At 38.0% G+C, this 26122-nt stretch overlaps 1 protein-coding gene across 1 annotated transcript; it reads right to left on the bottom strand.

The window, feature by feature from the left end:
• Positions 1-25774, bottom strand: EMB (embigin). The gene is made up of 11 exons (XM_082782735.1): positions 25490-25774; positions 20512-20595; positions 18285-18377; positions 16825-16914; positions 14000-14174; positions 12683-12771; positions 9242-9369; positions 8008-8290; positions 7220-7253; positions 5292-5365; positions 1-4048 (listed from the first exon to the last, which is right to left on the bottom strand). Exons 1-10 carry the CDS (start codon positions 25578-25580, stop codon positions 5308-5310), a joined length of 1125 nt encoding a protein of 374 aa, XP_082638861.1. The 5' UTR covers positions 25581-25774; the 3' UTR covers positions 1-4048; positions 5292-5307.
• Positions 25775-26122: the final 348 nt, after the last annotated feature.

Genomic DNA, 26122 nt, shown 5'->3' on the forward strand with positions numbered 1-26122 from the left:
ACAATATTGCTGTTTCATACTACTTATAACTATTCTCCTTATTGCATATATATTAAACATATAGGAGAAGGTATTTCATTTTCTGTATATATCTTACTGCTCAAGCAAAACAATAAAACAGTCAAGTGAGCACAAAGTATAAAATCAGAGAGTAAAATACGGCAAGCATAATAAAAGCAGTAGGCTCAGTAGTCTTTTAATAGAAAAATAGGTTTTGCTGTCAAATTTCCTCTCAAGCTCTTAACAAACATTGCAAAAGAGAAAAAAAATGAACTTAACTATGGTAAACACATTATTTCCTTCAAGGTACTGTTGAAGAACTCATACTGTCAACTTGAAAATAATTCAGCAAGTCAGCTGATGGAAATACTACCCTACTAATGAAAAATAATACAATCTTTATTTTCTTAAATGGAAGGTTGATTCAAGAACAAACCAGACAATATCTTTAAGAAAAAAAAAAAGTCATTTTGGCTAAGATGGAACAAACATTAGAAGTTTGAAGTCTTACAAAATTCAACAACAAAAACAAGCCCAGTCAGTTATCCATAAATTTAGACAATTCGAAGACCACTTTGGTATAAAGTTGTAAGCCTTGGAACTTTGATTATCTTATTTCATATGTAGTTCAATGCATTTTATGCGTGCATGTCCTGGCAGAGAAAATAGGACTGCAAAACTACTCGAGACGTGAAGTTTTCAAGAATCAACTTTATTTCTTTTAGAATTAGAAAGTTTATTTTTAGTTAAATTTTAGTTGCTCAGTCAACAGCGTTGAAAGCTTTAAGTACATAAGGCAGAATATAAACCTTGTTTTCTTTGGCTAAAAAAGAATTACAGGTGCACACATGCAGATTTTGGTATCAACATTAGTAATGATGGCTTTTTTCCTCTCTTTCTCAGAATTGTACATCAACAGACCTACAGCTAATAGCTTAATTATCCTGGCCCACTATTAAGTAATTCCTAGGTTTCGGTCCTTGGGAAGTATTCATATGGTTTTATACATGTTCACAATCTGGTAAATTTGTCCAATATTTGTACAACTTAACTAGGAATCTGGTCTTGCAGCTGCTCTGAATGTACAGGAAGTAGAGGGATTTTCAGTGAATAGGTCAAAGCATTAGGAAACATGGCCCTTTAGCATTCTTTTGAAGACTTTAGTGAAATTATTTTCCTCCACAAAATGCTTAATTTTTTTTGTTGGTATGGAGAACAGTAATATATCACTTCTTGCCAAATAAACAAGGATTTGATCCAGGCAGACAAGGTTTACCAGACAAATACAATGGTTTGAATCAGCCTACCAGTTTAACTTCCTTGTTAGAGATGACTGTTTGCTTACTAGAATTAATACTGTGGATCCTTACAGTTCGATTTAACTGCTGTGTTTGAAGGAAATAACCTAGGAATTGTTTTGTGCCTCTGATCTTTTGGCTTGAACAAGATGAAGGGAGTCTTTGCCTAGAATTACCTATTTTTTTTAGTAATGGCCTGTTTTGTTTTGTTAAATGCTATGTTTGCATAATAAAACAGATACGAACAACAACTGCAGTAGAAACATTTTGAATATATACAACATGTGTTAACTATTTCTCATGAGGTATGTATTTATAGATCCTTAGAGATAATTTCATGGTATCTAAACTAAAAAAGTTGGTTTTGCCTGTAGAGTTATACCAGTTTCTTATGCCAATTATTTAATACCTATTTTTTATTATTTCCATCAGTAAGGGAATAGAACTAGAAGGTCTGAACCAAGGCAGACATGAAGAATAAGCCTACTTGCCAACCCAAAAAATATCAAGTCCCTTGGAGACAAAGCAAGCAGAACATGCTGGCGGCAGGTAAAGATCAAGCTACGATTTCAGCAGCCAGTTTGATTCTAATACAGTGCTGATAGGAGGAACACATCATAGATCTAAGGTACAGTTTAGGTTCTCTGGTTCCTGCCTTCTGTCTGTGCAGCCCTTGTTCACTAAGACAAAACACTATTCATGTAACATGCCTATGGGTGGCCAAGACCTCATACCACAATTTTAAGATCATGTAGAAATGCTAACTGAATGCAGGAATAAGTTGTTCCAGTTTCTGATGAGAAGTCCCCTGTCCCCTCCTCACCTTATAGTATGCTTTTTTGGACTGTACCTAGCCTCATTTTAGTTACAAAGAATTCTGCTTTATTCAGAATCCAATTCATAGACCTATAAGTAAGCTTACTTTTTTTTTTACTACCGCATTTCCTACAAAAATCCATATTCTATAACAAATGACAAACTTAAAATTATGTTTCAAACTATCAATATACAGAAGTAGTTATTTTTAACCTGAAAACATTTACTTGCTACAGCAAAAAAAACTGTTATATCAATAAGAAATTCATATAAAAACCTGTAAATGCATTGTCTTTTATAGTGCATAGAAACTCCAAGGCAAAATATAATAAACATTGTATCTTATCAAGGGAAATCTTTATCAGTATTCAGCCCTTACAGGCATTCATTTCATGTTTATATACTTCCCATTGTTTTTTATTCAAGCTCTAACCTTTGATTGTTTATTGCTACTTTTTCACATTTATGTAGCAGCTTTAAGTACAGATCAGACTAGATTCTGCTCATTTCTAATAAAACAGCCAATGCTAGCCTTTACCTTTTTCTGTCTTCAAAAAGAAATGGCCACTTGAGGCAATAAAATTTATGTATTTTCTTTTCACTTGACTAGGGAGTTTGCAAATGCTGCCTGTTTTTTTCCTTACATTTTTGTTGGGAGAAGAAATGCTTTTGGAGAGTCCACTTTCTCCTGTCCACAAAAGAAAAGATTTTCTATTTTTTCTTTTGGATTAGCAAAAAAAAGGCTAGTAATGCAATCAACTGTTTTTCTATTAGTTGCCTGTTCTTCCATTAGTTGCACATTTTCAATTGCCAAATATATACTGCAATTAATTGGTGTATTTATTATGGCAGCTAACTCTTCTACAACAATAGCATAATTTAAGCAGTGCCACAATTCTGTGTGTGAACAGAACTAGTAGTACTCATGCTGCTTTATTGTATTACCCTAGAGTTTTTCGTTGTTCAACACCTGTTCATCACCTGTTCTCTGATAGGAGTTTGTCAAGCAACACCATAAGCAGAAGCAAGTAGAAATAAGAATTGCACAGTATATGTTAAGAACTGCATAGGTGAAATTCTTAAAATTTCTATGTTCTGTATAAAGTATAGTCAGAACTGGTTCTGCATATTTCATACATCCTGTGGTCTACATTTGTAGAAGTGTAGGGAATTATTTCAATTATATTTTGATATGATACCCCATTGCTTCTTCCATCTATTCTGAAATAGTGCCAAAACACCTAATTGGCACAGTATTCAAGTGCCTAGCCTATATGGAAATAGTTTGGCACCACAGCCATATGGCAGGACATCTTAAAAGAAATTCTTAAGTACTCAAAACATACCTATATTTCCTTCTGATTTAAATAAAGCTAAGCAAAAGTTATAATGAAGACATTTTCCGTTCACTGCATGTTGCAGAACTGCTGATGTTTCATTTAAAGTCACGATAAAGATTTCCCTTTGACCATTTCTTTGGTAAAAGTGGCTGTATGTCACATTTGCTTTATATGCTAGTAAAAGGCATTTTCTTTGGTGGAAATACATTTTTGATCTTGCAAGTCCAGCTTTCTAACAAGCCTTCAATATCCACTTTTTGATAATATTACCTGTTCATTCAGTAAAAGCAAGCATAGTTCTAATTTATGACAAAATTAAACAGATCAGTCACAAAACAGTAAGAAATCTGACCACATACAAACTGCCTTTTAGTAAATGACAAATATCAATGTTACAGACACCAGAAGTCTATATGCAGTATATTAGAACTCATTTTAAGTATAAAATGAGCTATTTCACAGCTATTTTAAAAGCATCATATTTCTCACAAGTGTAGAAGAGTCTATGTAGAAGCATGGTTGATGTTTAAAATGCATAGCTGCATATATCTTCTGTAGCTTTGTGATGATTTCCGCTTCTGTAGGCTTAATCTCCTGAATTAAAGAATAAACACATTATGACATCAATTCTCTTATTTTGCTGTGTAATATTTTTCTATGTTTGTTTGAAAGTAAGCTGCATTCCAGTTTATATTTAATAAAGTATTTGAGTTCAGTTCATGAGGTGCTAGGTAAATAATGAAACCCAATTTGGAGACGTGAATCCTTACTGATTCAGTGAGAGTCATATGTCACGACTATGGAAATGGGTGCTTAACCCAAATGGGTTAAGTCCATGGGAGCCTAAGTCACAGCAATCAACAAGCACAATAACATGCAAGAGACAACATACTCTTGGAAAGCATTTGTTCTTGTTTGTTTTCTGATTTGTTATTCTCTTTATATGAGCTTTACCTCACGCTATTCTCATTTTGGTCTTTAGAACAATGGACATGGAAATGTTCTTCCCTGAGGTAGGTGACTTCTGAGAAGGAAGAAGGCAGTCCAAGTAGTGACACAAATGCAAAGTCTATCATCTCATGATGAGAGCTTTGAGAGATCAGGGTGCCTGATGTAGAGGGAATGATAAAGGGGAAGCAGCTAGAGTGTGTAGGTTTGGTCCTCAGCTGACAGATCTTCTGAGAAGCATTTCCAGATGGCCTAAGCAGGAGCTTGTCATTAAACTACAGAGGAAAGAATCTAGGAAGTTCATTATATAGCTTCCACAGAGATACAAATCCTCTGGTTTCTTCTACCACTAGTTCCTTCAGTCACCATCTATCAAGCTCTGTCTTTCCTAAACTCCTATAATCCCTTGTTTCAGATCTCTGGTACTGCCACATTCCCCACTTTGAGTTCTGCCCTTGCTATTGCATCCTTCCTCTCTTAATCCCACTTAACATCTAAAATTCCAGCTTGAAAGATTCATCAATAATGCTTCTGCATCTCAGCACCTACTCTGAAATTCACAGAAACGTTTCATGATCAGGAAGCAAACAATTAAGGAAGTTAATCAGGGTCCTAATTTAAGGCCTGCATGGGTGAATGGAACTACTACTCCACAATGAAAGCATTCAGCTACAAAGTTTTGGACTCACTATCTCGCTGATGTAAAACAATTAATGACTACATATTGTTTCATCTACATGGGAACTGTTACTATGTTGTCCCCACATTTAAATAAATAAACATTACAAACATTTGGGATGGCACAGTGGATTTCTTCATTATCCTTGTATTAGGGTACACCAAGAAAAAAAAAATAAACTTTGGTCTATGGATTTTGTCTTTTACTTACATTTCAAGGAACCAGATTAAACTTTTCTGTGTCTAGTGCTACTGTTTTCCACACCGTTGCTTTCTTCTGATTTACTGTAAAAAAGAGGATAAATTTCAAATCTCAACTTCAAAATGCAGGATCAGCATAGTCATCCCAAGATTCAGACTGCATCTGAGATATATTTGGTTTATAAGAAAAAATAAGATTATACAAAACTGAAACACAATAAGTAGAGCCTTTGAGTCAAATAGTGACGGTTTGAGTCAATCACTTTCAAAAACAACCCACCATGTGACAGCGATAGTCTTCCCAGAAGTAACTGCTATGCTATCATTTCATTCAGTTCTTTTGAATTTGTATATAAAGTAAATGACCACATAAATAACAGAAACAATATACAGGATAACATTGTCAGTACAACTGACTATATTACATTGGTCACAATCAAGACTTATGCTAGACTTGAATTAAGTTCCCTTGCTGAAAAAAAAATCTTTCTGAATCACTATCCTCCTATCTAATACATTGCTGGATGTGACATTTCAATTATGATCTCATCAACCAAGTTTAGCTACATATTAGTCATCATTGACGTAACAGACAAGAAGTGCTCCTTTGGAGCCATTCTCTGTGGTACACAAATTTATCTTCTAAGCAGCCAGTAGTTGAAATAATATTCAATTATTAGAATGAGACAACTAGTACATAGGATAATAGATTTTCCTTACATGTGGTTATCTAATGAGATAGAGCTGTGAATTAAAGATCAAGGAGCTGATCAAAACTATGGAATCACAAAACATCCCGCATTTCACCTAACATGAAAACTTACTACTTTAGTGCACTATATTGTGTTATAGTCCTATTGTAATACAGTTTCAGCACATTTATAAGAAGCATGGCTGAGCAACAAAGGCAATTATTCAATTTTCAGCCCAAGACATATCCCCAAACATTCAGCAGTATAATAGCACACTATATTCCCAAGACAAATCCCCACTTCATAGTATAATGGAATTACAGCTTTAAAGCTGTTTGGATAAGGGGAAAAGCACTAAAATGTATTTTCAGCTAGCACTGAAAAAAGAATGGGAGAGTGAAAACAGTGCACAGAAACAAAGAAGGTCACTGCAGCAAGAAATTCAAAAAGGGAAAGGCACTATTCAGAGGAACAGGAACAGCAGATCCACAATATAGGGGCAAAGTCCTTGAGGGAAAAGAAAATGGGAGCCAACTGCAACACATCTAAAGAGAAAAAGGAACTGCTGGGCATCTTGGAAGAGAAAAGGAAAATTAATAGGACAAACAAAGTGTTTGGGCTTCAATGGACAGGGGAAGGGAGAGAAGTAAAATTTAGGTCAACTACCCTTTAAAAACACATCATCCTAAGGTACAGTGAACCACCAACACTCTAACAGAACAGTGGCAGAAGTGCCTGCAGCTGCTCCCTTGACTCCAGCAAGGCAGTGGATCCAGTGCCCACGGAGCCCAAGCTCTCTGCACAGTGAAGGGTCGCTCCTGAAGATGGAGTTAACAAGACAGCTGACAACACCAGCTCCCAGCACCCAGCCACTACAGCCTTACAGGGTACCTAGGACAATCAGGGCTTTGACTGCATGCAATTTAGAGAAACACATTAACAAGGACAAAACAGAAATATGTCAGAAAAAAATTCAAAGCTCTTCTGAAAAGTTTCCACTTGAATGTGTTTTTCCTTTTAGAATGAGTTTAGAATGAGGAGATAGTTTCCTAACAAAAGAAAATTGAAAATATCTTCCAAACACCAAAATTAAGTGCCAGGTAGAAAACAGCATTCTGCAATCTGGAGTTATGAAGTCTTAAGAAAGAGAATGAACTGTACTTTAGCATTCATTAATCTTTGCCAATTGGAATAACAACTAGTATGAAAGAAGTATTGAAATATAAAATATAAATTCTTTACTTACAGTTGCTCAGTTTGGTCAAATTCTTTTTCAATTTCTGCATAACAGGAAAAGGTAAAACAGAATTATATAAGGTCTTACTTGACTGTAAACACTAAAAAGAGTTATCCTATTGTTAATTATATCATTAATTCTATGCACAAGCAAAACCAATTTTTTTTTTTTTTTTTTAAGTTTCTAATTGTTCCTCTACCTAGTGGAAATACTTGCAAATCTGTCAATAAACTTACTTTGATCAAATTCTATTAATGTGATTTTATATATAGTATATAACATGATATGCATTAATGTATATACATATAGATATACAGATAAAATACATGCATACCTATGCATGCAATACCCACATATGTAATACATATATATAATTTATATCATCTTGCACATCTAGTTTGGCTCCTCTACGTGCCTTTGGTTCAGCAACAAGGATCACTGAATTTTGTTTAGATGTTTACTTTTTACCTACTACTTGCAGTTGCTTCCATTCCCAGACATTCTCCAAACAGGTATAACAAAACAAATTAATTTAGAAGCAAGGGGAAAAAATATTAAGGACTGTATCAAATCACTTATGAGGAGCTATTTCATATTGAAAGAAATCCATACTTGAATTCAAGATTCATGGAAAAGATTAAAAATTCTGAAGTACATTTTCCTAAAACACTATATTATTTTATCAGGAAGTGTACGGACTAAGTCACACAGAACTTGTATGTGAAGCAGTGTAAGTCATATCCAGCCTTCGGCTGTAATGCCAATGGAAAACTAGGAAAGACTTAAAAAAAGCCTACCTGCACATTTCTCTCTCCTTTTCGAATATATCTCAAAAAGGAAAATAACAGCTACTAATACAACAACTTCAGCCACTATTGCTAGAAAGGGCTTGAGTGGCACCATGAGTGACAGAACTTTAAGCTTCATTTTTCCTTTGCTTTTTCCTAGTTCAAAAGCAGCTTCGCACCAGTATACACCATCATCTTTACTGGTGAGCTTCAGTATCTTCAGTTGGGTTACGTTGGGAAACACTTTATCTATTACATACTTGTCCAACAGCAAAGAGTCATTAATGGCAATCTGAAAATAGAAAATTAGAAGTCATATTAATACAATGAGAAAGTGTTTAATCAAATTACTTGTAACAGTTCTAGTATAGAAAGTAGTATAGAGAGAGATGTAAAATTAATTAAGAATATGTGGCATTTATAAGTAGCCCACCTTAAATGGATTTAGAATAATTTATCTTAGCTGGGCACCATTCGTTCCCTTCATATTTAGTGAACAAAAATATGTACTGTTAGGGAGCAAGTTACTTGACTTGCTTTAGTCAATTAATTTAAGATCACATTAGCTCCTCAGGCTAATGGGGAACCTGAATGCTGGGAAACTGCTGATCTAGGCTCTTAAGGTAGGAGCTGAAGTGAAAAGATTATTTCAGCTCCTTCAGAATCAAGTTGCACAACAGTATCCACCATAGGATGACTACCTTCAGGTCCATTTTTAAAAAAGGTCTTATTGGCTAGGAAATGGGAACATGCTTGTAAAGACAAGCAGAAAAAGAATGGAGACATTCCTGTTCTCTGTCAAGTTTCCAAAAGCATTACTTGTCTAAAGAAATCATCCTGCTATGGTAAGGTTCTTTGGTGTCAAACAGTAAGATTTGATAAATGTAACCATCATTAATATATTTTTTATTATTATTTATTTTTAAAAAGGTACCACGAGACTCACCTAGTTTGATTTACTACTTTACTCCAGACTGTAGGAGTATAGCAGAGACTTTTCGTACAGTATTTATTTTCCAAGCCAAAACACAAACACTACATCTCTGTAATAATGAGTACTTCTAAATATTGCATAAATGCCTTTTTTATTTTTAACCCCCCCCCCCCAGCATAGATTTACATTACCTTTCATGGAAATGCAGTCTATAGTGCCTGAAGTGATTATACTTTTGAGAGTGTCTTTGCTCTCTTTTTTTTTTTTTTTTGCCTTTTTTTTTTTTTGGCTGACACATGGGAATCTTACCTGTTCGCTTCCATTGGTCATATACCAGGTCCAAGAAATGGGAGTAGAATTGAGACTTTTACAAACCAGCACAGCTATATCTCCTTCGTAAGTGATTACAGGTTTGTCTTTTACGTCAATTTTCGGTACTAAGAATAGGTAGAAAAAAGTTCATAAAGTGAGGACTATAGGTTTATACTACAAAAAGACAAAATATATTTAGATACATATTCATAGTAGTCTATTTGTTTTATTTCCCTTTGAATGACTAACAGGTAATTATACCACTTACCACATGACTAATGAAAAGTCATTTCAGGCTGATGTTCCAAATGCAGAATTTCTACAGAGGACTACAGAAATACTGTTCTGAGTTTATATATAATCATTAAAGTTGCCAACTTGTATTGGTGATTTCTACCCTTGTCCATTTCCTCTTACCTCCCTGACAGCTGTGAGCTAGGTTTCATTTTTAGTACATTAGAAAGTTACAGAAGCTTTTCTGCAATTTCACTCAATTTAGAAACTGCCACACTTCTACTCCAGCTGTAATGCTACCAAGTAATAGCATCAAGCAAGATCTGCATGCAGATCTTTTTGTGTATGACTGAAAGGATCTTTATAGATTAAGGGAGTTTTATAGTTGTAAATATTTTCTTAGCTAAAGTAAAAACAATTTTGGGGTATATGCCAGTAAAAAGGACTTTTTGTCCAACCTTGCTAAGCAAGGAACCTGGCCACAAGAAACAAGACGTCAGGTTCCAACTTTGGAGCTATTTGTCCTAACTTTTATAACTGCATATACTCTGCAGCCTTCCAAGAGCAGAAGCCCATAAATGACTTTTGAATATGTTGAGGCATTGCACAGAGATAGAGCTGAGCATATGTGAGATATCACAACAGACTACATATTTCCCCTTCCCCCTCCTTTCCCTCATTTGTTTGATGTTTACCAGCATGTTTTGCCTTTTATTTTATTTTCATTTGTTAAGTTTCATTGCTCTCTAAGTACAGATCTGGTACATCTTTTAAATGCTATTGGTCACACAAGAAAAAACATGCCAAGAATTTACCTTTAGCAGTTATGACAGAATGATTTGGCATACTTAAAAGAGTAGTGTCAGAGTATCTTCACCTCTGTCATTAAAAGATAGAACTTCACTAATAACTACTACCACCTCCTCTGCAATTTACACATGGTGCAAAAAAATCAAGTTGGAAAAAAAGCAGAAAACATGTCAAAGCAAATACAAAAATCCTTGTAGCCAGCCCAATGAATTTCCATAGTAGTCAAAAAGATTTTGGCCATGCTGATCAGTCTCAAAGCACAATTGTAGACCTAAGCAGCAACACGTGACCACCTCAGATATGATTACGGACATTAATGTCCATCATGCATTCTGGGATCTGGCTCTCCAACAGAGCAGTTTATTTTGCAGGCAGGGATTGTATTCTTTGTCCTCCCAGATTTTTTCTATTCAAATCACCCAGAATGGAGACAAAACACTGCTGCTACAAAAAAAAACAAAACAAAACAAAACAAACAAAAAAAAAAAAAACAGGTATTTATATCAGTTTTCCACACTGTTTTAAAGAACAGTTTTGTTTCACAGCACACGTACCTGGACAGTTGCTGAAGCAAGCAAAATCCATGAACAAATGGCAAGTATAAATTACTGAAGACTACAGTTTGCTAACGTAGCCATTAATATAGCCTTTGTTAATATAGCCATTATTACAACACTTTGTACTAGTTTAATACTAGTTTAAAACACCCATGAAAAGTCACCATGTTTAATAATCTGAACTTCCTATAAAGCTTCTCAAAACATTACACTCTCCTGCAGACCTGCAGAAGAATTTAACTCCTCTCAAAGCCTTCAGGGTTATTCCAAGCCAGGAGAGGAGTGGTGACAGAAGAAGCAACACATCCAACAGTGCCTAGCAGCCAACTGGAAAAGCTATTGGCATTAGTCACAGCTGTAATGACTTTAGCCATTTTGTCTAGACCAACGCATTACTCATCTCTTACTGCTTGAGAATTATTATCACTGCGTTATTGACTAAAAGATTCAAGGATTTCTTTCCTGTTTCCTGCACTCTTGCATTAATCATGTGACATGTTGTGCCAGTATTCAGCTACTGTGAGGCAATTCTCCCACCTTCTTATAATAAATCAACCAGTCCTATGCACTGTGTTCTGGAAAAGATTACTTCCTGTTGATGTATTTTTGCCCTTACTGAAATTGTTATTTTACATTTCCAAAAGAATAAGGCTTCCCTTACCTTTTTTTAATCTATACAAACTTTGGTAGCCATTCAACTAAATCTTACCCACATATCGGTAAGAAAAGTATACAATCCCTTTCAGAAAAGAAGAGGTTCAAATAAACTACAACTTTGCCTTTCCACAGAATAGCAAGGTAGTCTTCCCTGGTTGAATGCTTGAAAGTAGATAACATCACTATGCAAAACTTTAATGTTCATGAGAGTTTCCTAAAGTCATATGACCAGATACCATACTGAACAAAGCCAGCTTACAGCACGGAGTATTACACAGCCTTGCCAGTTAGATCAGTTGAAGTTACAGTAGTTATTTAAGAGTCAAGAGTTTTTAGGAGGCCATTTTCAGTCAGAATCTCTCCTAGTACACAGAGTCTCAGGAGCTTTCATAAATCAAATGATTGCCATGCTCACTGCAAACTCTGGATGGTGTGTAGACTGAATGGAAGTAAATTCCATCTGAGATGTATGTCCTCAGTATCTTGTATTTGTTTCATTTCCATGTTTTCTCAGTCAACTGGATTTTACCTACAACTATCAAGGGTGAAATTATTGGAGAAAGAAGGTCTAAGTGTTCAGCTCGTCACTCATGCTGTCCAATGAAGCACACTTACTGTTTATAATATGGGTTGTTCTTACACAAATATATAAATGAAAGACAAACTGAAGCATTAATTTGGTGTTACAGAAATACAACTGAATGTGTTAAAAAAAAAAACTACCCCCATTCTGCTAATCACTGCTGCTCATGTAACACTAAATCAAAGGCCAAGTTTTCAAGTCATCAGCTCTGCTGTCTGAAGAACTAATATGAGATACCATCCAGAGAGCCTTTTCCACTCTAACCAACCTGCACCAAAAGTAATGAATAGGTACTCCCTCTGGAGGGATTGGGAAGGTAGGGAAAAAATAAGTTACTTTTCTATGGGGAGAGAAAAAAAATAATATCAGCTTACGTACTTTTGTTTGTTATCAGGTTTTATTAAAAAGGCTTTTAGTTTCTGCTGCAAAACTTTAGCTTTCTTTCAGTTCTATAGAAATTGTGTTTGGTAGTCATACTCACTTAGCTTGATCATAATTAGTGACTACTCATCAAATTAAATTGCAATTTCCATATTACCAGGAACCATTAATACCAGATTTCAATTGTCAGTTGAAGCAAAATATAACATAACTTGCCTTGTAAATGAAATACCACGCTGAATTCTTTTTCACCTTTTACGGTACAATTGTAACTTCCCAGCTTACTGTTATCCGAGATTGTCAATCTTAAAAAAAAAAAAAAAAAGTTTTACCATGTTGGTTTGTTGTTTGTTTTTTTTTTTTGTCCTAGAGCTGTAAGTTACTGCTGATTAACATTATGAAGAAACCAGCAAAGTTTAGTAGTGGAACAGAGAACAGACACTGGTAAAACAGTAAGACTCAGGTTCAGTGCAATGTAAACCAACACAACATTTTTAAGAAATTAGAAAGCATATACGGAACATACACACCATTCTTACCCTTGTTATTCACAGGCATTCACACAGGACCAAATGTCTTTAAGTAGTATAATCCACAACTTACTGAGTTAGATGTGGCTTCATGAGAAATTTATAGCATATGCTATAAATATAATGCTATATGAAATAATTTAAATGGTTTGATCTTTTTAAAGCCCATCCATCAATGGATTAGTTTAGGTCCAACACAGAACAGCTTAAGAGCTGTCACCTAATAGTTTGACAGCAGGGAAGATGCTGGACTATATTGATTTTACAGAAATTTTTTGTGTTTGTGTATATGGAGTAGTAGAACAGTGATAGAACATTCTCATCACATTTTCCATTACAGAAATTTTATATGGACATTACTGATGTTAAGTTAATTTCTTTAGGCTTTGTTTTCTTGGAACTACCTGGTAAAAGTTAACCCATTTATTATTTGACTTAAAAAGAAAGTAAATTGTATCAATTGAATAACAATTTTTACATTATTTCTCAAGTTTATGCAGAGCTGTAAAACAGTTCTGAAAACCTTTAAACCAAGCCAAATAATCTCTCCTGTAAATCTTATTCCTTCTTCTCTTTCTTCTGATGGTTATGAAGTAAAAAATCAGTCACTGATGCCATTCAAACTTCTGCAAAACAACACTGATGAGAGAATGGTAGATAACGGTAGTAGGAAAAGAAATTGAGACCTATTAGCAATCTCAGACTGCAATTACTACTTCGCTTACTGAACAGAATTACCAGGCCTCAAAGAACCACTACCCTTATCCTATACTCTTATCTTGAAGAAACATTATTTATCCAGCACTGAAAGAAGAAACAGGAGATCTTCCTCCAGGCTTGATGTAACTGCAACCTTCTTTCCTCTTCTCAGCTTCAGTATGCTGTTATGAGCACCTATTAATCATTGCATTCAGTTCTTTTTTAATACACACAGGCATATACACATCCCTAAACGAATGATGTAACAATTCCTTAAAGTCAAACTGCAAAGAATGCTACTTACTGGATGCTCCAGCTATTTTCCGTTTTATTGATGTGTCCAATTGTTTCATTTCCCTTCTTCCAAGTCACTTGAATCACTTTCAGAGAGGAATATTTATCATCCAGTTTGCATGTGAGCTCAATTCTCACTGCACGGTCCAAAGTGATATTTTTTACCACAGCAGGACCAGAATCATCTAACAGAGGTTGAAAAGAAGATATTTTTCATATAAATACTAATTTCTTTGTTCTAAGGAAAGAAGAGATTCAAAGATAGTGCTCACCATTACACGGGATTATAGTATTCATTGTTACACTTTCCAGTGGGAACAAATTACAATACAAATCAGCTTTTGACAGCAGTTTTTCTTTTAAACGTAACTGAGTTATTATACATACCCATTACAAAAACAACATAGTGACTCAATTATACAGGTAGACATCCTAGAAGGCTCAAATATAGATTCATATTCATATCACTGAGAGAAAGACAGATCTATGATTTGATTTATTTTTGTTTTGGGTTAAATTATGAAATACTTTGTTCTCACAGGAGGTGGGATAGGAATTGGGGTAACAGTGTCTGCACAGTATAAACCTCCGTTTTGACTTGTATCTGACATTAAAAAAAAAAAAGTTAACAACGTTGTAATGAATACATGCTTAGAGGATTAAAAGTGTATTGCTATATACGTATAGTTCGTCACAGAATCATAGAATACCTTGAGTTGGAAGGGACCCACAAGAATCACTGAGTCCCAATCCTGGTTCCACACAAAACCACCCAAAAACCAAACCAAGTGCCTGAGAGCATTGTCCAAATGCATCCTGAATTCTGGCAGGCTCAGTGCCATGACCACTGCCCTGGGCAGCCTGTCCCAGTGCCCAACCACCCTCTGGGTGCAGACCCTTTCCCTAACCCCCAGCCTGACCCTCCCCTGTCCCAGCTCCATGCTGTTCCCTCGGGTCCTGTTGCTGTCCCCAGAGAGCAGAGCTCAGCGCCTGCCCCTCCGCTCCCCTCGTGAGGGAGCTGCAGGTCGCCATGAGGCCTCCCCTCAGCCTGCTCTGCTCGGGGCTGAGCAAACCAAGGGACTCAGCTGCTCCTCTTATCTCTTCACCTCTAGACCCTTCACCACCTTTGCAGCCCTCCTTTGGGCACTCTAACAGTTTTATGTCCTCCTTATACTGTGGAGCACAAAGCTGCATACAGTACTGAAGGTGAGGCCACACCAGTGCAGAGCAGAGAAGGGCAATCACTTCCCTTGACAGGTTATATTAACGTTATATTAGTAATGTTATATTAGTAATATCAAAAGGAGCTTGTCATTATTTATATGCATCTATGTATCAGCCAGTTGCAAATTTTTTCAGTGCTGTAAAATTATGGATATTGTCCTGCTGCCAGTGAAGTTGTTAAAATCCACAACCTTGTTATTGCTGGATCTGGCCTTTAATACTATAGCTGCTCAGCTTGAAACCAAACCATTTTCAAACGTATTTATGGCTGACTCCTATTAATGAGCCACTGGAATTATATATGTCAATTTGAAAACCCTGCAATGTAGGGAAAAAAGTAACTGGTTTTTGGCTTTTAACCAGATCCATGAGCCTGAAGTATGCATAAACAGAAAGTAGGTTTCAACAGCAAAGTTATCTTCTCCAATCCATATAAAGAAACAGCCTTTATGAAAGAAAAAAATCACCTCTGACTTTGTACTCTTCAACACTGGCATTTTATTTCATAGCTTTTCTTTCATGCCTTCTAGACACAACTGAGGTTAGCCTACCTAATACTCTGTGAAAATTCATTCTGGACCTCATCTCAACCGCAGGCCCACCCTGTAGTACTTGACAGTCAAGAAAGTGTACTTGGATTTCACACCTTGAGTCCTTTCTCAGAGAAAAAGTTTTAAAGTACAACTCTGACTTGCTAATGAAAATCATACCTAAAAAGCAGAAAAGTCTGGCTGAAGCAGAACCACCAGATACTCCCAAAGAATATTCAAACTCTTTTGGGTCTGACAGAGATATTTTCAGCTTACAGAACAGCGTACCCAGAACTCCAAGTTCCAGCTGAAAAATTACAGCTCTGTTGAACTCAAGAGGTACAACACATCAATCTTATACAGCAGAGCCATAATCAGTGCAACTCATTTATTAGATCCATTTATTAAACTCAGTAAGTAAGCCAAGCATAACTCACCTTGGCTGTTTATGATCAAAGTAATTTTGCAAACAGAATTAGTTTCACAATAGTAAAGTTTTACAGTCAGGCTAGTCACAGTGGCTAAAAATAGAAGGGGTACCTTTTGAAATTCATTATTCTAAAATTAAATCCACATTTGAAATGAATGGAACATGAAAACCCTATGCTGTTGAAGATTAGCCATTAGGTACGCTGCTATCTAGGGCATCTGTACCAAGAGTACTTGTACCAGAGCAAGGAACAGACACTATCTTATTAGGTACCTAGTTTTATATTAGAAGAAAATCATTCTGTAAGAAAATACAGCATAAATGCTATGTGACTATCCTTAAAATATCATACCAGTATTTTGCACAGGAGTTCTAAATGATCTCTTTCAATTCTAAGTAATTCCCGTTAGATCAGTTTTTCTATTTATAACTATTATCTTTATATTATAACTATTTTTTTGGTTAAAAATAGCTATAATGCAACTAATTCATTCATTTTTCTCTAAATGACCTCATCACTTGCCCATTCACTTGCTGTGAATGGCTTACTTCAGAAAGAAGTTACCATCATTTATCTCCTGAAGCAAACAGAAAATATTGTATGCAATCACTGATATTTGGTGTAACATAACTGGAAGAGAACATACTCACCAGGAAGGACTACTTCATACTTCTCATAAGAGCTATGAGATGTGTTTGACTTGGTGTCCTGCTTGAACTCCTGCGTGGTAAGATCCAGACCTACAAGGTGGTGGGGAAAGTGAAGTGGTATATTATGATGCTATAAAAGGTAGTCATGCAGCAATATGGTATTGCATTTGTTTCTTACAGCAATCTTTCAGGAGGAAAAAAAAAATAAAGCTTTGCCAAAGCTGACTCCTATGGAGATCCTTTCATATAGTTTGTATTAGTAGCCACAATCTTTAAGTATCAGGGTCGTATGGCCATTTTTGTAATAATTATACCATTTTAGAATATGTTTTTTACTTTTTATATAATGCTTTAAATGTAAATTTCAGAATACTCCAAAAAGGCCACTGTTATCTATTTCACAGCCTGATTCAACGAGTCATTTTTATATGCGTCCTTTTCTTAAGGACAGGATGTGGATCCTAGACCTGTACGGTACTACAGCAAAGTTAAACAGGGCTTAGAAAAGTAATAAACATTGGAAAAACAGGAAGAGAATACAGAAGGACGGAACAGTTATTCCTGATACCACTACAATTTAACAGCCACAAAGCTATAGGTAGACCATCTTCTCCAGATACTGCTTCACTGAATCTAGAGGCAAGAATGCTCTGGGTTTCAGTGGTACATGGTCAGAGTTCTACAATACTCCACAAGACTCCTGTTATACTCACGGGGAATTTGCTTCCCCACATAGTATGCATTGACGCACTTTATCATCTGCCTTACTTAGGTGTAGTCCCTTCCTTCTGGGGGCAAAAGTGACATTTAAAAGGGATTAGTTGGCCAGCAATATGCCTTTTCTGTAAGGCTAAGGACAGCATACTGCTAAGAGATTACACTTACAAATCTACAAAACTTGAGACAGTTGTCCGGTAGGCAACTGTGGGATTAAACTTTATGCTTACCACTATACTTCTGCTCTTCACATTTCAAGAACAGAGCAATAAAGTAAATTAACAAAGCTGTAGCTTTAACAGCAGATGCTGACCAGCTAAGGAAACATCACCCTTCCACTTCTACATAAGTAATTGTTTCATTGGTTCTGTAAACAATTCAATTTCATTGGTTCTGTAAACAATGTGAACAATTGGTCCAGTAAACAAGTTCCTAGTAAACTGAAGTGCGCGCTCTGGGAAAATGCAGTGGAAAATACACTTAAAGGAAAGGTCAGTTTTTATGCAACTACAGCAATCTTCCATTTTTTCAGTTTCTGGATCCTTTCTGTACAGCTTTAAACAGAACTTGTACAGTCTTGATTTCAAACTTTTTATGGAGGAATTATATTATTGGTAATTGCCAAGATAATTACTTGATAAGTTAAAACAAAAATGACAACAACAACAACAAAAAAAAAAAGACATGGCAGAACCTTGGGGTAGCTGAAATTTCTAAAGTATAAGACATCTAACTGTTTTTACCAAGTGTAGATGCATCAGGTCCAACTGTCAAGTGATCTGAAATGCTGCCTCCCCACGTTTGCCGGTTCACAGTTTGTGTAGTTGTCATGGGCTCTGAAAGGTTTAAAAACAAAGCTGTTAGATATTGACTTTATTATCTTTACATTTCAATGACAAAAAAATAAAAATACACATGTTAAATAAAATACACTATGTATTTTAAGCCTTGTGTTTTACATACTTAGAAAGTAGTTCTATTCTCAGTTTTTTATTGTTTACATAAGTTAATATGAATTATCATTTTAGGTTGAATCTGCCTAATCATACAGTATTGTAGGAGGAAATGATCCCAGGTTTTGTAGAAGGAAAGACTTCATTATCTCTCTTGTCTATGGATTGAGAAGGTTCCCAAGTGTTCCCCTTTGGAGTCAGGAAGGTAAGAGAAAACTGGGCTACAGCTTCTCTAAGCACTGGGTGGCAGAGTTGATCACTATGCAGTAGAAAACCCATCTCTGAAAGCCTAAGCATACTCAAGGTATTTCTCCTTTCCTTTCGCTGCATAAAATAATGATTTTAGAGGTACGGTTCTAAAAAACAAATACACACACGCTTCTCAGCTATAGCTGTTGCCAGAATCTGGTTGTGCTGAAGGAAGTCCCTGCTAGTGGTTTGCGTCTTGTCTATCTCTGAGCAAGTGTAAGCAGAGGTACCACATGCCTTCAAACTGATTGCCCATTCTGTAAAGCAAGTTTGTTTTGTTTTTTTCACCATGTCAGCATGTCAATTCACAACCTGAGGAATGTTATGCCACAGGCAATTAGTCTTATGCGCGAGTTGTGCCATCTGTGCTTTCACACATTCCCTCATGCTTCAGTCAGTTTAAAGAAACAATAAACCTGTATATTAAGGTGGACGATGTGGAAGCACTTAAGGCTAGTTCATTTGGTAGCTGTTGACAGTAGAGTGTTATTGTCAATCCTGACTACTAGTCCAAAATTCGCTTTTTTTTAAGCAACCAAATTATGAAACTGTCTCCTAGCGCTAGACACTATGTCTTTCTCCGAACCGGAGTGCAAGCAAGCCTCAATCTCTGTCTGAAGTAGAAACAAACAAGTTTAAAAGTTTACGCCTGAGACATGAAGGCTGAAGAAGGTCTGGGAATAATCTGTGTACGTGTGCAAATGCTGTGACAGCACACCAAGGTTGTTCTCGATTATCCAAGTTTATGTGAGCGTACTATATGCATCACCTGGTTCATTTCTGAAATCCTTCAAGGTGATGGATAACAACTACCATACAAACTGGCACTGGTACCTTCTGAATTTATCTCCAAAAAATAGAAAATAAAACAGACAACTTATAGAATGGCTTGCACACTGATAGATTTCTCATACTGTCTTTCTTCCTCAAACTGCCTATCAAATGAACATAGTCAAATAAGGTCACATTATGCAAAATACCTTGTGTACTTTACTTCATGTATAGGTCTGTGTATGCGTGTGCATGCAGAGTTATTAAATCCATTAGATATTGCACTTCAGCTCTCAAACACATTTTGCTAAAAAAGCACTGAAGCTGAACATCAGGGAACTAGCACCATCTTCAAAGATAGAAGAGTGGTTAGAATAACTTATCAGAACTTGCTATGAGTTCACATATAAATACACCTAGCCCATGTTAATCAGCAAGAGCTTTGGTGCACTGCTGAACTCCCGCTGCTCTTCTTTGAGGTAGGAATAAACAATCATCGGTTTCTTCTCCAGTATGAAACACACTACCCCCAATCACAACCACAATTAGGGTCCCCAAATAAAGGGCAGGAACAACATAAGGTTAGGACACGTAGATAATTAGATAGATGAAGGTAAAATGATTCTGTGACATTATTGCATATCTCACTAATACAAGAGCGAAGTCTTCACATGAAAAATTGTCAAGTGATAAGTGCTGGAACAGAACCTCCTGCAATGTTTCTGGTTTGGGAATTGTCACTTCTCTGGGGTCATTGTCTGATTTTATGGCAATTTCACGGAACTGTCAGCTTTTTCCACAGTCTATGAGTTGCTTATGATGCTTACATTTTTGAAGTGGCTTAAAAAGGCCTAGATAATGCATTTGCTTCTTTTTCTTCTTAAGAATATTACAAAAGAATTAATTAGTCTGAAAGTGTAAACTCTACACACAGTAAGGTAGGATCATTGGGGAAAAAAGTATAATGACTCTAGGTATAGTGAAATAAAATAATTACCAGGAGATGATTTAAGTCCAGTTGGCATCCGAGTCAAAGAGTTCTCGTGAGTCTGATTGGCATCCTGTGGTGTCACAGCTAGATCTAAAAAGAAAAAGGCTTTAAAGAAGCTTTGTTCTCTCAGAAATGATTAAGAAATACCTCGTTCATGAACAGAATTCAAAGAGAGCCTCCCCACTACCATTGTTTTCTTGACTTCTGAGCATAAACGGACAAAATGCAAAAAACTTACTTTTAATTAGTTGACTTTCGCTTATTTTAGGCAAGAGAGCTTGAAGAGGCTCTATCTTTTACTTGACCTTTCTAATTACCTGATCGAGAGTTTTGTGTTCAGATCTTTTCCTCTAGTCACCCTTTAGTCAGATCACTCTTCTCAGCTATTCTTCAGAAATTTCAGCAGACAAGTAAGCTTTATAACCAGTACTCAAGACCCATCCTGTTTGTAGGCTTAGCTTATGGCAGCAGATAATACTGATATTAATTGATTATTTTTAAACAGATTGGCAGATTCAGCAATACAATAACAAATCCATTACAACCTTGCATACATCTACCTTTTGACAGAGTGAACCACTACATTACCTTCAACTATCACTTTGATGAGCAAAAGAAAAACTATCTGTGTCACCCCGTACACTGACTTCACTAAATAATGCTAATCACTATTTCAAATTTCCCCAACACCGGCACAAGTCTGATTTGACTCTTACAATACATTTTTTGTAAGACTCAGGCAACACTCCAGAGTTTTGCTTTACATTCCTGACTGGAGAAAGGACAGCAGGGGAAGAGGGAAATTTTTTAAGATTAGTTTTAGTATGCTGCTGTGTCACTACTCAGTTGTGAATTCAAGATCCCTGGAAAATTTACATAGACAGAGATGCTTTCAGCTTACTTTCTGCTCTCACATTTGGATGACAGAACTAGTTAGATTAAAATAAAGATTATCTTCACATGATTAGTTATTTCAGGACATTGACTTATCAGTAGGATGTGTTCTTCCTTAGAGCAACCTCACATCAGTAGCTTTTAAGTGATTTGGCCAATTGTTACAAAGCTGCATTTGTAGCCAGGGAAAGAAGGGCACATAGGTTGTGTTTTGCAGTTTTAAGTACAGACAGAAGAGGTAATAAACTCTACTAGATATTCAAGACAGCATCAAGCATGGAATGAAAAATGAAGAGCTGCATCAGTTTGAACACATTCAGACTTGTTGAGAGCCATGTGCCTTCAGAGCAGCTGGTAAAGTTTCATACTGCTAGTTTCCTACAAGTGAACAATGCTACTAACACTCCTATGCTGTTTAAGTACTACAGGCACAGACAGACAGGCTTTCTCCATGGCAGCTCCAGTGTACTATCACTAAACTGCATCAGAATCATGCCTGGCTCGCACTATCTGCTCTCTCAATCTGCACATCATACTTCACCCAGTTTGGATCAAGATTATAAGGTAGTTGAAGAGTGTAATTTAAAACAAAGCATTTGTGGTTCTTCACAATTGGCATTTTATTTTTCATAGTTAATTAGTGCACTGGTCCCACAGCCAAAAGTGCCCCTCTGCCATTCTCCCAAAGAAGGTAAGAAATAAAGAAATTTGTTCAGACTTAGTACCTGCTGCCTTATGAACCAGCTGTGAGAAAGACAAGTCTTATTTTCTGCTTGAGAGAAGTGATGAGAGGGAGGGGTATAATGTTCCTGATATTAAGGCTAAGGTTGAAGGTCCATGAATTTTATATCTCTGCAGCATCTTGAGGCATTCTGAGGGAGTCATGGTGCCATGGATCACCTGATTCTGTGTCAGCTTAGTAGACATAGCACCTGCACAGTAATTAGAATACCCCAAGATGATAAATTTAGAAGGCGCCAGTGCCAAGCTCTACAGCACCTCTGTTATCACTCTGCAATGAAGCCAAACAACCTGCAACATGGTTTGCATACTAACAGGATTCTCATCTTGGCTGTCCTCCTTGATTAACATACCAAGTGAAAGCAGTTGAGGAGTGTTATTTCTGATCACCATTGATTCTACATCTGTCCATACATAAAACTACATGGCATGAAGTACCACCGCACCTCATCCTTTCATATGCATCCTGCTGAATAGCATAGGTTATCGAGATGACCCACTGCTGCATGATCAGTGTGATCAAGGCAGGCAGTGATGTAAGCATATCCAATAATAACTTCTCAAACTATTGACTCAGGGCTGGAATGCCTTAGCCTATAATTGATTTGCATTAGCTTTAATCAATAGTGAGGACTGATGAGTTCTTCTTGCCCTAATCTTTACACAGAAAGGAGCAGATGAATATGAGGACACCAATGTATTTTTCCACCACCCCTGCTGTAGCCAGTATTTGGGAGATAAAGCATGATGTATACCATACTTGTAATCACCAGAGAAATTTCAGGCTTTTTAATTTATTTGCTCACTTTGATTTCTACAAACAGCCTGGCCCACTTAAATGTCTTCACTAAAATGCAGCAGAGAAAAATGGTTAAGTAGGGAAAGAACGAGATACAATTTGGTGTAATTTAGCATCATTAATTTAATGTTTATTATCAATGAATTTAATACCCATTATTTCCTGTGGAAATGCATTCAGCAGTTTCCAAGACTGGCAGCCGGAATCTCCTAGTGCCACTAGAAAGGAAAAAGCTGCAGTCTGAGCTCTCATGAAGCACCGGAGGATCCAAACAAAGGGTTTTCAAATGCCCCTATGAGAAGCCCTGCCTTCAGGGCAAACCAGAAAACAAGAACACGGAAGCAGAGTTTAAGAAAACAGGTGTATCTACCACTCACAGAGCTCCTTGGTATCTTCAGGGGCGGAAGCTAGCACATGAGATGTGGTGGGTTTGCTCTTCCTAAAAGAATCTGGCAGCATGTGCTCCAACTAACCCATGCAACTGAAACAGCATTCAAGTGAAGCAGCAAGCTCTGAAGAACTCTACACCTTGACACAGCAATTAGAGATTACCCTAAACTCAGTACAGAATAAAAGTAATGGTTAAAATATTTCAAAGCAATTAAATTTATCAGGACTGGAAGACAAAAATAACAGAATCATAAAAACTCTACTCAAGTTACTTATCAGACAATAACATCTAGGAGGCCTTTTGGCAACAGCCTGACCAGCTGCAGGGGGATATCTCACCAAACCTGCTGCAACTCAGTCCTTGTGCATGTGGTACTCCCTCCATTCGCTTTTGCTGCAAACATTCATTTTGACTGAAGCCCGCTGAAGCTGCACTTCTCCAGAACATACTGTTTTCTGGACTTCACCAAAAGGCAGTGTTAGAATAGTTCTTCCAAGGTTGCAAGAACTTTACTTTGGAGAACCTGTCCAGAGAGTCTCTATGCTTGAAAGAATAAAGCAGTATTTTCCAGCACTTAAGGCAATATGCAAACCATAGTATGAAGCCTTTCTACTTACTCAAGTTGCTTCTCTTAAATGCTTTCATATTTATAAGAAGTCTGAGAAACAATAACCTCACTTTATACACACAGAGGGTAAAACAGGGTAAAGTCATTGTTTCATTTCTGATGTCTGCTCAAAACCAAACATGGTATCTACTACTTTAGAAAGATGGTAGATTTGCAGAAACTACCTAACAGAGCGTTTTTGTTTTGTTTTTGGCAAAGAGGATCTCATTTCACTGATGGCTTTACATAAGTTTAGAATTTCTTCAGTCACCATTAGGTACAGGCTCTGGTAGTAATAATCATCAAAAATTAAGTGTCATCTGGCCAGGTTGCCAAACCATGACTCACAGGTTCCTACAAATATTATGCCATGTACAGTCACAAAACTTTTTGATCACTGAGATCCTGTTAAAAAGGTATTTTACTTTATGTGTGTACATAAATACACATATTTTACACAAGCTTTGAGAACTACAAGACATTTTCTGTCCTTCAGTGTTTTCTTGTTAAACTACTATAAACTTGAAGATTATCACCATGGAGGAATCTGTATAGCTCTCCTTTCAGTGTTGGAGTGATTAACAGAGGAACCACAAAATGTGTAACTACTTACTCATATACAGCATATGGAAAATGCAGCTGAAGAATTAATAATATTCACGTAACATGCAGAACTGCCAGCCTTGGCAAGATGTGCCCCAACAACTGCATCCTCTATGCAAAATATGCAGAAATCTGGTATTTCCATCCATTACCCTTCTGTGGCACTCTGCCAGACTTTAAAAACAGTGGTCAATAATAGAAATCCACTGATTTTAGAAGTATGCTCTTGTTTCCTTAGAAGGGGCTGGCCTGCTCTTGGACTGCTGAAAAACACCAGAGAAAGCACACATCCCAGAACATTCAGGTCCTTTTTTTATGAATATTTTAAAAGCAGCACTGAAAGCTGCTACATAAGACTCCTCCAAGAGACATTTTTCAGGCCCTTAAAGGCATACTGATGTTTGACTAAACTAGCTTACCTGCTTAAGGCTCAGAGGAACTGGGGGGTTTTCAGGACCTTAATAACGCGCTATTTGTTAAAAATATGGCAACCACCAAGCGCTACGCCTCAACCTCCCTTGCCCTAGCATCGTGAACTATAAATCCTCCCATCTGCGAGGCAGAAGGCGGGCAGGGCGGAGGATCTGGAGCCACCAGACCATCACCCGTCCCCGGGGGCGACCCCACTTGCCTGCAGGCCCGGGCTCTGTCCCCAAGCCGGTTTCTGAGGGACAGGGCGAGGCAAACCGGGGAGCAGGGGGGCTCGCTTCGACGCCCGGGGGAGGGGGGCGGCTGATGGAAGGACGAGCCTCACCGCCGGGCCGAGAGGCGCCTCCTGGGCACGCCACCGCCTCAGCCCGGCGGCAGCAGGATCCCAGAGGGATGCTCCGGGGGGCCGCGGGACCGGGTGCGAGGAGGCGCTCCCGGACCCCTTCACCCAGCCCACCCCGAGCCCCGCGGCGGCTTCGCAGCGGCGCCGGCCGGCGAGAGGAGGGAGGGGAGCGCTTACCTGCGGGGCTCCCTCCCGGGAGGCTGAAGCAGAGGCAGAGCAGCAGCAGCAGCAGCCGCCCCGGGCAGCTCCCTGAGCAGCGTGCAGGCATGGTGGGCTCCCCGCCGCCGGGATCCTCCGGCCACCCGCCCTCCCTCCCTCCGCGCTCCGCTCGGCGCCGCGCCCCGCCGCAGCCCCGCTGGCCCAGCCCCGCGATACCGCCCTGCTGGGGAAAGCCTGGAGCGGGCCGCAGCGGCTCTGAGGTGGGGTGGGAGGGGGGCCGGCTGCCGCAGTGGCGACAGGAGCCTAAATAAAAATTTAAAAAAAAAAAAAAAGGGAGAAGGAAGAAAGAAAGAAAAAAAAAAAAAAAAAAAAAAAAAAAGCCCGCAACGCCACAGGCACGGCAAACGTCAGGCGGCGGTTGCACAGGTCGCCGCCGCGCCCCGCGGGCAGGACATGCCACCGGCGGGGCGGCAGCGGCCCCGCTCGGCCTTTATGCGGAGCCGCGAGGGCGGGGGTGGGAGCGGGCGGCAGGCGGAGGGGGCTGCCGGACCACAGCGGCCTCGGCGGCGGCCCGAGGAGCTGCCCCAGCCCTTTCGGGGGCTGGCCGGCTTCGTGGTGTTGGCCGAAAGGGGGCTGCTGCCGCCGGACCAC

This window comes from Aythya marila (genome assembly GCF_965140915.1).
Source record: "Aythya marila genome assembly, chromosome: Z".
Taxonomy (NCBI): Eukaryota; Metazoa; Chordata; class Aves; order Anseriformes; family Anatidae; genus Aythya; species Aythya marila.